The following is a 14,334-nucleotide window of genomic DNA, read 5'->3' on the forward strand; positions in this document are numbered from 1 at the left end:
AAAAATGTACTCATTTTTCTCAGACCTGCCTGTGCCATATAATTAAGTTACAGGGAGTGGCACCGATAAATCTGAGTCATTTCCTTCATCTTCTGTATTTCCATGCAGTAATCAGCTACAAGATGATAATAATATTGTGGGTGAGAATAGTGAGCTCTGTTGTCAGATGAATTCAAGAAGCTCTGTGACTGCTTTGGGGCCAAATTTGTCCTGGCTGAATCAATAAGGGAGCAGACAAGTATTCCTACTGCACCCTCTTCCACAGGAATCCTGCCCCTTCAAGTCAGAGCAGGATTCCTTAGGACCCAGGCCATGGTGATGCTTTGTAGCGGTCACTTTGCTGCTCCTCTGAGCAGGATCATGGTGCATGCTGCTTAGATGCTGATGATGCTCTCTAATCTGCAGACCATGCCCCCTTAGGTTGGTGTACCCCTGAGTGCATTCCTGAATGCTACAGAGGGATGCTACCTAACAGTTTGTGTGAGTGGGAATTTCCTCCTGCCTTCCCCTCCCTTTGTGCATCAGCCCTTAACTTGCATGCTGCTTTGCTCAGTTTTTAGCAGACAAGATGTGTCAACTCCTCAGTTTGGGCAGGTGTTTGTTTTTTATTTGTTGGTTTCTCTGATTTGCTTTTTGTTAGAAAGACAAGGCGGATGAGGTAATTTCTTTTATTGGACCAATTTCTGTTGGTGGGAGAGACAAGCTTTTGAGCTTACACGGAGCTCATTGTCTTATTAGTTTAGAGATGATATATGGTCATTATTAGTACAGAGCTTTTTAGCTCTGCAAAAGATGCGTTCACTATGAGATCAGTTGAATGAAATGCTTAGAGGCAATTCTTGTATCCAAGAGAAAAGCTCACCAGTACAGAAAGCATTTAAAACACTTTTATATTGGAACTCATGAAGTACACTACACATTTGGCTGCTAGACACAACAGCAAGGATGAGATTTTGTGCTGTGCCTCTTAGAGTCTCTACTAATAGCTGTTCAGTTTTTCATAAGCTTATGGGCAGCAAGTATAAGAGGCTTACCTCCCCAAACAGCCACTGTTGGCGGAAGCTCTTGCTCTGCCTCTGCGCCTGAGGCCCCGCCCTCACTCTGCCTCTTCTGCACTTGCTCCGCCTCCTCCACCTTGCCCCTGCTCCCGAAAGGAGATGGAGATGGAGCAGGGATGTGAAGAAGCAGAGTAAGAGCTGGGGGGCTGAGAGAAGCAAGCAGCGTGGGAAGGAGGGCTTCGTGGGAGGAGTCTAGTGGGGGCGGGGCCTGGGATGGAGCAGGGATAGAGTGTGGGCTGGGCGTTGGGGAGAAGAGGTAGAGCGGGTGCAGGGCCTTGGGATGGAGCCAGCCTCTCCAAATTCAAGAGGCCCGTGCGACCTATACATAAGCTCCAAATGCGCACACACAAATGAAATAAAGGTGTTAAGTATGTGGAAGAAAGAATATTGGCCCATATCTGTTGATGTGCTAGAGCAGTGGTCAGAGCATCTGGAGAGGAAGGATGGGATTTCATGCCACCTTTCTGCTTTCTTGGTCTGGGACCTATCATGGCCTGAACTTGCCTTGGCACAAAGCTGCTCTAACTTGCATCAGTAGACAGAGTCTACCATGGAGCTGCTTCATTGGCCAGTGCATTGTTTTGTGGTCCTGCCCCTTCTAGCTCAAACACATCTCCTCCCCAGCCCGGAATGCCATCTATTCTGGGTATGGATCGGTAGGAGGGCAGGAAAGGGCATAGCTCTGTGAGGATTGTTAGTTAATTATTGCTGAGGAGGTAAGTCGTGTTTAAACTAAGAGCTACAATATTGTTAATGTTGATGCTTTTGGTAAAATGGGGTTTCCTGGCAGGACTTTATTTTATTTTTCTTTTCCCTTTTTAATTTAGGTTCCTTTGGAACTCTTGTTCTTCCAGCAGTAAGTATTCTTTTCCTGTCCTTCTTGACATTCCTAGCAAATGTTTATGTTGGATAACTGCAGTCTCTCAATGCTTCTTTTATTGACTTATGTTGATGACATGATATATTTTAGTGTTGTGCAAGATGCAAGTTATTTTCACACTCATAGAATGGACATCCCAGCTGACCAGTGAGCCAGAGAGGTCCCAATCCAAATGCTTTGTAGCTTGTTACAGAGTAATTGAAGGGTTTAGAAGGCAAATCCCAACATCAGCTGGCATAGGACTCTAAAATCTGGACAGCCTCTACACTGCTTAGTTTATGGTTGGTAGAAGTTTACATCATTCTTTCCAACACACTGTGAATCATAGAATCATAGAAAATTAGGGTTGGAAGAGACCTCAGGAGGTCATCTAGTTCAATCCCCTGCTTAAAGCAGGACCAACCCCAACTAAAGCATCCCAGCCAGGACTTTGTCAAGCCGCACCTTAAAAATCTCTAAGGATGGAGATTCCACCACCTCCCTAGGTAACCCATTCCAGTGCTTCACCACCCTCCTACTGAAAAAGTTTTCCCTAATATTCAACCTGGACCTCCCTGACTGCAAATTCAGACCACTGCTCTTAGTTCTGTCATCTACTATCACTGACAACAGGCTAGCTCCATCCTCCCAGGGACCCCCTTTCAAGTAGTTAAAGGCTGCTATCAAATCGCCCGTTGTTCTTCTCTTCTGCAGACTAAACAAACCTAGTTCCCTCAGCCTCTCCTAATAAATCATGTGCTATATATTGCAGAATGTGTGTGGAAAGTGATTTCTGAATTTGTAATCATAAGTATTCACATTGGAAACCTGATTTTAAGAGCTACGCTACCTTATCATGGAACACAGTTTACCAAGAGCCTAAGTTTTCAAAGGTTCTGAGCATCAGCAACTCCAATTGAAGTCAATGGAAGATGCTGACGCTAAGCATCGTTGAAGTTCAGGCCCGGAGTAACGTGTGTATTCAATCAAAACAGCTGAATGTGAATGACAAATATTAAATATTTGAAGCAATGTTCACAGTGAACAGTTTTTTTGAAATACATTTGCACAGAACATTCATTCAGCAAACGGATTTAGAAATTGCAGCCCGTTCATGGACACTTCATGAACAGAAAATAATTTAATTTACTGGCTACCTTAATTGTTATGAATTATTTGCCCAGTTTTTAAAGATCCATTACATCACCCCAAACCATTCCCAACTTAAACCCCACAATTTCCCACAAGGAAGGTAGTTGCTGTGATTAGTAATGTATTTTAATACATAGTAAACAACCACATAAAGCAAGAGATGCAAATTAATATTGAGCCACATCATAGCCTACGAAAAGGCAGCTTTGTGATGCTCCAGTGCTGCCAAACACCCTTAAAGCTGTGCTAATAGGTCAGTGGGAACCTTTCCTGGTGGGGGAATCCCTACAGCAAGTCTAGGGCACCCCTTCCGAGCGCTACTGCTGATGTCCAGGCTCTGTTGGGGGAGATATGGGTGTGACTACAGCATGCATCATTTCCCAGTAATGGCCTCTAGGGGACTAGTACAAATTGGCACAATTTAGAGCAGCCCTGAGGCTGTGCTAATTTGTTTTGGGGACTGAAATTGCATACCCGCCAGCTCCAGGAAGTGATAGGTCTAAAGGTGGCTCTGATGCATCTGAAGACTCTGTAGAGTTCGGCCTATATATAATCTCTAATTACTATCAGAAGCTATGATAACTAATTCAAGGGAAATTGTTTTTTTCATTATCAGGGCTGCAATAGTCAACCATAGTACCTACAGTGTAATTGTCTGGTAACACAGTCTACATAATGTGATATTGTAAGTTACTATTTTTGGTTGTCACAGTTTCCAAAAGAAACAGTAACTTCATGGGCTGATGTGAGAGCTCATGACAGTAACAGATGTGGTTAACAGCTGCACTTCATATATTCATAGCCCAACTGTTATTTTTAATGTTATTGTTAAGAAAAAGAAAGTGAGGACAGGAGTGCCATTGAGGGAGAGAATGAGGGGAAATGACTCCTCACTTCCTCTGTCTGATTTTTGTCATGGCTGGGGGAGGAGAAAGTAATGAAAAAAGAGGGAGAATGTAAGTGGGAAAGCACATAATAAAGTCCTACCGGACATTACTCAATAGTTACTTAACTCCTGGTTGGTCAGGAAATGCCCATTTTAGAGTAGTTGTTTAAGGGGCTGAGGAGTTGGAGTGAATGGCTACCATTATTTTAGCAGTGTCTTCCCGAGCTTATGGTCTCTATCAGCTTAGAAATATGAGCAAGGACTTAAGATACTTTTAGCATTACAGTTCTGCTGCCTCATTTTCCTATTGTTGACATTACAAGCCTGATAACGTCTGACATCAGCCTCAAAAAGGATGAAATAGCCAGGGAAATAACAGGAAGAAAAAAAGAGATTTTTTGGGAGGTGGTATCATTATTGGGAAGTCAAAAAGCGGTAGAACAAGCCATTTTGGCTGCCATTATTATTAATCATAAAAATCTATGAAAAAATATTTGGGAACTACAGATGTGTATTTTGTAGTAAAAAAATCAAACCAAATCCTTGTAAATGTGCTCAGATAATAATTGTAAGGAATTTTTTCAATTGCTATGGTAAAAGGGAGCAAGCTCTTTATTTGTTTTGTCCATTGCTTTGAATGCTCTTAATATTTCTTGGACTTTTTGATAGGGGTTCTTGCCTGTTTCCATAATGAATACCCCTCATTAAATACATTAAAATGGTCATAAATTTAACTTTTTGGGGGGGGCATATTGAGCCAATTTTTGCCAAAAGTTATAACTGGAGCTGTGTCCCTTTAGTTAACATTTTCTAGAATAGTTGGTCATGACATGTGAGAGGCTTAAAAGAAATGAATCATATGTTCTTGGCAATGTGTTCACTAAAAGCCTCCAATTTAAAAAAAAATACAGCACCAAGTTTAGTGTGGCATTCCACTTCAGGGATTTAGTTTGGTAAGTCCTAATTTAAATGATGGTCTTTGTTTCTGGGATAAATGTGAATTTTGGCACCGGAAGCATAAAGCTATAACTAGAGAGAGAAAAAGAGAACATATCTTAAGATATTTTCCTTCATGCTGTACTCCTGATTTTCACTTTTTTGACTTGCTTTTATAAACAGATAATTTACAAAGGAGAATAAAAATTCCTATTGATTTCTGTATAGATACACATTCTGTATAGATATATTATCACCATTGTATGGCATTTTTCCCACGCTGGAAATTCCATTCACTCGTATGACCTTAAAACAATTTTTAAAAGAAAGAGAGAGTTTAATTACAGAATGTGGTATGATATTTTTCAGAGCTGGGCCTGGTGAATTAACAGATGCAATTCTCATTAGCAGTTTGAGATGTGCATTTAATTTCCCATATGTTTTACTGAAAAATGTACACCTATTGAGTTTAAGCTGTTTTGACTTCAGAGAATTTACTCCAAATTTACACAATTCTAACTGCAAACAGAAGGCCATGATACACCATAAGTTTTTTTTTTGTTAGCTGAAATCCCTCCTGAAATTAGCTGGATGTTTTGTTTAAAAATCTGATGGCACAACAGGACCTAGAATTTGGGTTAGCATGAGCCAAGGATCCACAGTACCCCAGGCTCACTCATTATGTACCAGTGCCTCATTCAGGGTGAAACTTTCTTGAGCGATAGGTACTAGACCCTCTATGCCAATTGGGGCCTGTATAGGGCCTGCATTTCTGCTAGGAATTGCTAAAAGGGTTTCTGCACTGGCCTTGGATAGAAGGCGATGATGGAAGCCAGTTGGGGGTGAAGCCTGGAGATTCACATTTATTATTCTTTTTCCTTGAAGTATTGGGGAGGAAGATAATTATTTTAAAAAAATATTATTAGAAAAATTATAGTGTGCGTGCTAAGTATGAACTTTTAAGCCACTGTAACATGGCCAAATCAAACCCAATTTTCCCTGAAAGGCACTCTTCCCAGCAGGGTGAGGGTCCAGATCCAATCAATAGGAATTAGGCATCTAAATACCTTGGAAGATCTGGGCCTTTCTCTCTTCCAAATTTCAACTTTTTACTCCAAACTGCCTGCTGCTAGATCTTAAAAAAAGCAAGAATTTCTTTATAATAGGAAAAACTTATCTCTCCCCACCCCTACCCCCACCTCTTCTACTCCCCACCCAGTCCTGCACATTCTCATTATCAGGCCTTTTGTTTAAACGTTCCAGAAAATTCATTATCAGACCGTGACCAAGTGTGGAAAATTTCAGCCCCAACATGAAAATTGTAGGAATTCCTAAGCAACTGAAAGAAGAAAAGAGGGGTGGGGACAGTTAAGTGGAAATGCTTAGGCAACTTTAACTATAGATTTTGCTCTGTGCCCCAGCAGTATATGTACATACATAGGAAAGCCTCCTGTTTACATTTTAGTGAGTCTGGTTACAGGCAAAAATAAGATGAAAATGTTACAGAAAGGCACATTTGAATACAAGTTTTCAGACAACTAGCAAGTAATTACAGAATGACACTTTTAGAGTCGGACTCCTACCTATCAAGTGCAATGTTTCTTCATCCTTCTGGGGCATGGTAAATGAGGACTATGGATGTTGGTTCTATAATAGGTCAACCTTCTCAGGAAATAAGTTGGCTTGTTGTGGAAGGCCAACAACCAACTCTGCATCCAAACAGCTCTGGGTCTCCCTATGGGGAAGAACGGTCACAAAGAAGGAGATACTGGCAGGCTGCTCATCATCATCATTTCATGATTTTGCTCACAAGGGAAAAGTACTTCTGTGCAATCAGAAGTAATCCAAGTGGTTGCATATTCTAGGCGTCTGCAGAGGTACTTACTGAGGAGGATGCTTTCTGCTGGAGTGGGCCATTAGTGCAGATTTCCCCAAAATGACATATTTAAAGGCTGAACTAGCTGTGTGGAAATGTTTGTAGCTAAGCACTGTCTGAAAATAAAAGGCATCTGAGAGAAGTGCATAGTCACAGGAATGGTGTTGTGTTTGCACTGAAAACATATTTCTCTCTTCTTGAACTAAATTAGTTGACCTGCTCCGAAATGTGTTAGGGTATATGTGACATATGTTAATGAAACAAGCTCTGCCTTCATGTTTACAAACTGCAGTACATGAGACTGTAACAGAGATACTATTTTCTTTTCAGCTGCCTTTGAACAGCAGGCCTGGCAGTTATGAGTTACTGGTGAAAGGCCATGCCGAGGACCGGCTATTATTTTCTAACAGCACCAGCCTCTTATTTGAGCACAAGAGTATCTCTGTCTTCATTCAGACGGATAAGTCTCTGTATAAACCAGGCCAAGAAGTGAAGTTTCGGATTGTCACTGTTGATCCTGATCTCAAACCCTTCAAAACTTCTCTAAGCATATACATCCGGGTGAGTACACATTGGAAATCTAGCAGTAAACTGGAATCTGCTTGACATTCGAATTTCTAGTCAAGTCATGTTACTGAATATGCATACATTTAACATGCAGCATGGATTTTACTTTAGGACCCTCGGGGGAATTTGATTCAGCAGTGGTTGGCAGAGAAAGGTGATTTGGGTGTGGTTTCCAGAAAATTTCAATTATCAACAAGCCCTCTGCTTGGCGACTGGTCCATACAAGTGCAAGTCAATGTGAGTATTAACACTGTTGAATTGTACAGAAGGTTAGTTCCTCCTGCCAGGCAGTGAAATTCTCCACAGTTTAAGAATTAAATCTAAGTTTGAAATGATGAGATAAAAACAGAAACAATTATAAGTCCTGATCCTGCGGTGAGGTTCCTCTTGGGCTGAGCCTCCATGAAGCTCGTGTGGCTCTACCCGTACAGAGCTCATTGCAGGACTGAGGCTATAGGCTGGGAAAACGAACAAAAGCTAGGTAAAGGTTTTAATAGCATATGGTTTTGGAGCAACTAGAAGTCAGGACATTCTAAATTAAGGTGCATATTTCATCCTGAGCTTTGAGTTTTGATTTTGATAGTTAATGTTACATATTAAATGTTGTTTAAAATTAGTTAGTTTATAATAAATATTAGTTTCCAAAATAAAAAAGTAATGGAAGGTTACAAGCAGACTGTTGTGGTGTCTTGAGTAGAGGCACATTTAGGTTTATTAATGACAAGTAAGTTTACAAAAAATCAACAAGGAATGCAGCTATCCACTGCTCAAGAGGCCATAGAATAAAATACTGGAGCTGTAATTTAAAAAAGGACTGGATAGTTTTATTACAGTACAACCTCAATAATTCACCCTAGTGACTGGGAGAGACATTAAGAATGACTGAGTTATGCACAATAGCAAATAAGTGAGTAATAAAGCAATGATAATGTGTCACAAAATGGACTTTGTTTAGTTTGTAAGTTGTAATTTATAATAGTTTCTAACTGTTTATGATATTCCGTGGGATACCAGTAATATACTACAAATGTCATAGCGGTTAATAATGGTTGCTCTAAAAGTGTACAGTTTTGTAGCCACATTTCCAAAATTGCCTCTAATATGACTCTCAGAAATTCAGCATGTACAAACAGGATAGCTTCACATTTCCTATCCAGTTTGTGCTTGCAAATTCCCACCTGGGCATGTGAATAGTTGCTTGTGTACACACACATTCAGGGCCTGATCCAAAGCCCAATGAAGTCAATGGAAACACTCCATTCACTTAAATGAGCTTTGGACAGGCTGGTGGGACACAAGTTTAAAAACTGGTTTGAAAGTGTGAAGTTTTAGTTTGCTGTTCACAAAACTTCAGAGATTCATATAGCCTGAAGCGGGCAATAGGTAGCAGTCAGGTGAGTTTAAGGATCCTATTCTGCAAACATTTACTAATGAGTTTGGTGGTCACTACTGTTAGTAGTTCCACTGAAGTCAGGAGAGTAAGCACTGCTCTTGGTAGCAAGGATTCCAGGCTTGGGCCTTCAGTTTGTAACTTTCTATGCGGGAGAAAATAAACAAAAAACAAAGTTGGAAAAACTACTTATTGGAAAGTAAAAAGAAAAATTCCTTAGCCTCTGTTTTGACTAACGTGGTAGCTCCAAGAGAACAGAGGAAAAGCCTTAAGGGGAAGGTGAGTTCTTAGCAGATTGTAAGAGTGGTACTGCAACTTGTAGCCACCAACCACATATTACGGGATATGAATAAATCTCAGTAAAGATGTAGTGTTCCCATAAACCTGAAGTTTTGAAGCTTAGGAATCTACAGCAATGTTCAGGGAAAGCATACTGTTTGGTGTGTCACACATAGGGCTTAGCATGGCACTGGATACACAAGCAATATGAAAAACAGAATAAGATCACATGTTACTGCAGAGAGAAAATTAGGACATGGTTTAGTGTTATCCCAATGACTGGAAGCAGTCCACAAAGCAAATTAGCACAAAACATATGCCACTCGCTTAACCAAATAAGCTATAGGGCCCGTATGAGCCTGAGCAAGCAGGGATGCCAGTCCAGTTTCTAATGGAAGATGGAAGAGGAGGAACAGGGGAATTCCAGTGAACCAAGCATGTCAGATTAGTCTTGAAAGACTTGGGGGCTTGGTAAAGCCTGGGCGATTTCACTCACTTCTGCTCATACCTGGGAAAGAAGACAACATAATCCTCACATTTAAGAATGTGTATTATTTTCCATAATAATTTTCTTTTCCCTTCTGGCTCTCATGCATGCTTGGATTTGATCTTCACATTCTACGCTGAGAGAATATTTTGCATCATTTTTGTGTGAGGGAGCCCATGCTCACGTACATGAAAATGTCTTATGATGATGAAGGTCTTATGTTTACAGAATCCTAAATATCAATTAAATACTTCCAACTTTGTATAGGAAGATAGGAATTGTCATTTTGGAACCCTCCAGTAGACCATCTCCTCCAGTATTTTGTCTCTGATAGATGCTAATAGCATCTGCTTCAGAGAACTGTGCAAGAAACCCTGCAGAAGGCAATGATAGAGTAACTTGTCTCAAGGAAAAGTTTTTTCTTGACTGCATTAGTTAGGATTTGGCTTATGACCTGAAACAAGAGAGTTCATTTTCATTTCCATATTCTTGGAGCCAGATTCTGATCCCCTTACTCCATGAAATGCTTGATTTCAGTGGCACCACTCAAGGAGTAAGGTACTATTCAAATGGAATAAGCATATCAGAATCTGGCCTTTTAAAAAAATCCTTATTATTATAATCCTGGATGTTCTTCTTGGGTAAAATTTTCTGACGTTCCTAAGTCATTCAGGAGTTTAAGTCCCATTGACTTTCAATATAAGGCTCCTAAATCTTTTGAAAATTTTACCTGTTATCCCTATAACTATAGATTCATAGAAGTTAGCTGTGGTAAAAACTTCTGAAGGTATTTAATTCATGAGTTCCAAAAAGTTTTCATAGTGTGGATCATGTTTGAGTACAGAGTGTCTCTCTGCAGACACTAGCAAGAGCTTCATGGATTACCAGAGGTCTGTGGAACATACCACATCCTGCCAGTGCAGGATTGGTCCTACATTTTTGCTTTCTCCAGTTTGTTATTAGAAGTCCCAAAATCCAGAACATCCACAACTTTTCTTGCAGACTGTTGCACAAGCTAATAAGTCTCACTGCTTAGGAAAATTTTCTTGTTATTCAGGCTAAATAGTCTTTCTTTATTCTATTGTTCATGCCTATTGTTCTTAGTTATACACTTATTTGGGCCACTGTAAATAATTCCTCTCTTTTCCTGGAGTTAACAGCCTTCCAATACAAGATGGGTTATCATGCCTCCATCTGCTCCAGCTCTGCCCCATGCCAGCCAAAGTCCTGCTCCCATCTGCCTTCTCTGTGCTATTGTGCACCAAGTCTGCATGGAACTGTGTTTCACACTGTGCAATGAACACCTCTTGTCTGGCTCCCCTGGATTCCAGCCTTGTGCAGTGGAACAGCACTGATTTAGCTGCCACAGAAACATCCATAGCTACAGTGTTAAGAGAAAAAGTGTAATTGTTTTATCTACTTATATGTAAAGTTATGCAAATTCACCAGCCATCCTTCCACGCAGGGTTACACAGAACTTGTATGTGTCACTAGGAGAAACATAGTTGCTGGAGGAAGTAGAGATTGGCCCAAACTGTAAGGTCTGGATACTGATCCTGATCAGAACTTTCCCAGAATTCCAGGGTATTCAGATCTGGGATTTAGTTTGGTCTGTTGTATACATTAAGGCCTTTTGCAATATTAAGGTGTGGATTGACATTTGGATCTGGCTGGCAAGGAGTTGAGACTGGGATCTGTCTCCCTGCTCCAATCCCTCTGTCATAGCAGGGCCCCTGCACACTCAGATGCCCCTGCTGGGGCAGGGCCCCCTCATGCTCCGATCTCCCTGCCGGCAATCTCAGCTCTTCACCAGCCAGCACTCCTGTGTCTCCCCTGGGCCCACAGGGTCTGCCATGGGCTGGATTGGGCCAGGGCCAGGGCTTCTAATCACTATGTTGCCAGTGCTACCTCTTCTCCCCTCTGGCTGGACATGAAGCAGCAGTGGTGGCCTGAGTCAGAGCTGAGCACGGAATGAGCACAGTGATCTGGGCCCCAGTCCCTACCTTGGGCCAGGCTAGGCTGGGCTGGACTGGCCAGCATCATGTGCTGAGCTGGTTCTCGTTGCTCATTCAGGTGCTGTTTTTTCATGCTGGCCATTGATGAGTTTGATGAGATCCTCCCTGCCCCCACACTTCCCAGGGTAGGACTGGGTCTATCACACCGCTCCCCGCGCCCACACCGTCCCAATGCTCTGGAATGAGACTGGCCTGCTAACCATGCACGAGCAGCTGCATCCACAGTGGGCAGGTGAAAATGGAGATACCCACTTCTGCCTCCGTGCTTTTGGAAGAGTCATGGTATTGGGCTAATTTCACGATTTCTATGCAGTCCATGAAATGATGATTTTCATAGGACTCTACTCATAGTTCTCTGCTTCTAGCAGATTCCAGTGTGGGATTGGGAGTTTACACAGTCTGCTTTTAAGAAAATATGTACTTCATAATTATAATGGAAAGAAAACAATTCTTTAAAAAACATCTTAAAATGTTACTCTCAATTCACTCAGTCTAGGTCAATTCTGCTTAGTCAATTGCAATGCAAAAGAAGTGCACATTTTTAAAAAAAATGTTGCCCACCAGATGTCAGTATAACCAAGAAAAAGCCATAGTAGAAAACTAAGATAAAAGCACTAACCATCGCTGAAACCTGCATGCCTTAGGCTTTGCAGCAGGAAAGTTCTTTGATGTTCTCTGCCCTAATGCTGGACTTTTGCATTATTTCTCCTGGACAGCAGAGACACAATTTTAAGTGTTCATCTTCTGGTACCTCTTTCGTCAGTCTTGTTTCTGTCCCCACAGGGGAAACAATTTACAAATTTGTAGCTTTCTATTCATTTACTTCTAAATAGAACTGGCTGAAAATTTTGCAACAAAATGTTTTTTTCTGTTAGAAAATGCTGTTTTATTGCATCTGAAAGCTTCTGTGGGAATCTGTCAATTCTGATGAAATTCTGTTTACAAAATTAGCAAAAAGAAGTGTTCGTTAAGGTTGAAACATTGCATTCCAGTAAGGTCAAAACAGAACATTTCAACCATATCCATATTCTCCTTTTTCTAAATGAATTTTTGTCAAAACCACACATTCCCATGGAAATTTTTTATTTTGATTATATGATTCAGTTTAAATTAAATGGAAGGATAATTAAAAGTAGCTAGTGAAATATGGCTTTTGATTTCTGAAGGGCAGACTTAGAGAAATTAAGGGAATTAGTTAGAGAAATCAACTGGATTGGAATGTTCAAGGACTTAAATATGGAGGAGGCTTGGAATTTCTTCAGATCAGCTATACAAAAACTATCTGAAATTTGCATCCCAAGCAACAGAAAAAAATTTGTAGAGAAGAGCTCTATATTCAGCTGGATGAATAACCATCTCATACAAATGTTAAGAGGAGTAAGCAGAGTACCTATAAGGAATGGAAAAAGGAGTTGATTAGCAAAAAAACTACATTAGAAAATGTAGGAGAAAGTGAAAAATGTTAAAGTCAAGCTGAATTAGCTCTTGTCAAGCAAAGTAAAATAAAAAGAGTTTTTTTAGTTCTGTAAATAGAGAATAAGGAAGGATGAGGTTGGACCACTGTGCAGTGTAGATGGGAAGGAGATTAAATATAGTCTAGATAGGGCCCAAAACCTAGATGAATACTTTGCCTCGTTTTTCAGTAAGGATGATAATATGAACATGTGCATGAAGGCAGTGTGACTGATGGAAATGGGTGCCTAGAAGTGGAAATTAGCACATCTGAGGTGGGAGAAAAACTTTCAGCTCAAATTGTATGTGGAGGGGGTGTTCGGTAATTTCTATCCCAGAATACTGAAAGAACTGGCACATAAGATTGCTAGTCTTGTAGTGAGGATTTTTAATAGATCTGTCTAGTGGCTAGTACCATATGACTGGGGAATGGCTAATGTTGTACCTATGTTTAAGAAAGGAAAGAGAAGTGATCTGGGCAATTACAGAGCCATTAGTCTGACCTCAGCAGTATGCAAGGTTTAGGAACAAATTATGAAGGAATGAATAATTAAATTCATAGAGGTAAATAGTAAAGGGGATATAATGTAGCATGGGTTTATCAGAGGTAGATCATGCCGATTAACCTGATTTCCTTCTTTGAGAAAATAACTGATTTTCTTAGATAAGGGAATTGTATACAGTGGATTTAATATACTTGGACTTCAGGAAAGCATTTCACACAGTACCACATGGGAAATTATTAATTAAATTAGGGAAGATGGGGATCAGTACAAGCACTGTAAGGTGAATAAGGAACTGGCTCAAGGGGAGAAGGCAACAGCTTGTGCTGAAAGTTGTATTATTAGATTGGAGGGAGGATACTAGTGGAGTTTCTCAAGGATCAGTATTGAGGCCAATCTAAGTCAATATTTTTATTAAAGACCTTGGCACAAAAAATAGGAATGTTAATGAAGTTTGTTGATGATACAAACTTGGAAGGCATGGTCAATACAGAGGAGGATCAGAATATTATACTGGAAGAAATTAGCTAACAAATGGGAAGGAATTCAAAGAAGAGTTAAAAATATCTCTGGTGGGCTGGATGGTATCTTTAGCCAGTAGGTTTGGAGGCTGGAAGGAAAGATTACACTAACATTGCTAAGGAAGATATATTTAAAGGGCATAAACATAAAAAAGGAATAGGAATTACTTAGCACAGTTTAAGGGGTTTTAGCTTGGAGTAATGTAGTGAGATAGAGAGAAAATGTATGTGATTATGAGGAAAATTTCCTGACAGTAAGATTTATTAGCGTGTGAAATAGTCTCCTAAGGAAAGTGGTGGAAGGCCCATTGCGTGACATATTTAAAACTAAACTGGACAAATCACTAGTAAAT

At 40.4% G+C, this 14,334-nt stretch overlaps 1 protein-coding gene across 3 annotated transcripts in view; it reads left to right on the forward strand.

The window, feature by feature from the left end:
- CD109 (CD109 molecule) overlaps positions 1-14,334 on the forward strand; it is a 116,654-nt gene that overhangs the window by 37,341 nt on the left and 64,979 nt on the right. For all 3 annotated transcript variants that reach the window (XM_067532641.1, XM_067532642.1, XM_067532644.1), the window contains exons 3-5: positions 1,886-1,914; positions 7,098-7,328; positions 7,446-7,571. In XM_067532641.1, the coding sequence (XP_067388742.1) occupies positions 1,886-1,914; positions 7,098-7,328; positions 7,446-7,571 (386 nt within the window). The remainder of the gene's footprint in view (positions 1-1,885; positions 1,915-7,097; positions 7,329-7,445; positions 7,572-14,334) is intronic.

The sequence above is a fragment of the Emydura macquarii genome, unplaced genomic scaffold, assembly GCF_026122565.2.
Source record: "Emydura macquarii macquarii isolate MOO-44397 ecotype Brisbane River unplaced genomic scaffold, CSIRO-AGI_Emac_v2 contig_3295, whole genome shotgun sequence".
Classification (NCBI taxonomy): Eukaryota; Metazoa; Chordata; order Testudines; family Chelidae; genus Emydura; species Emydura macquarii.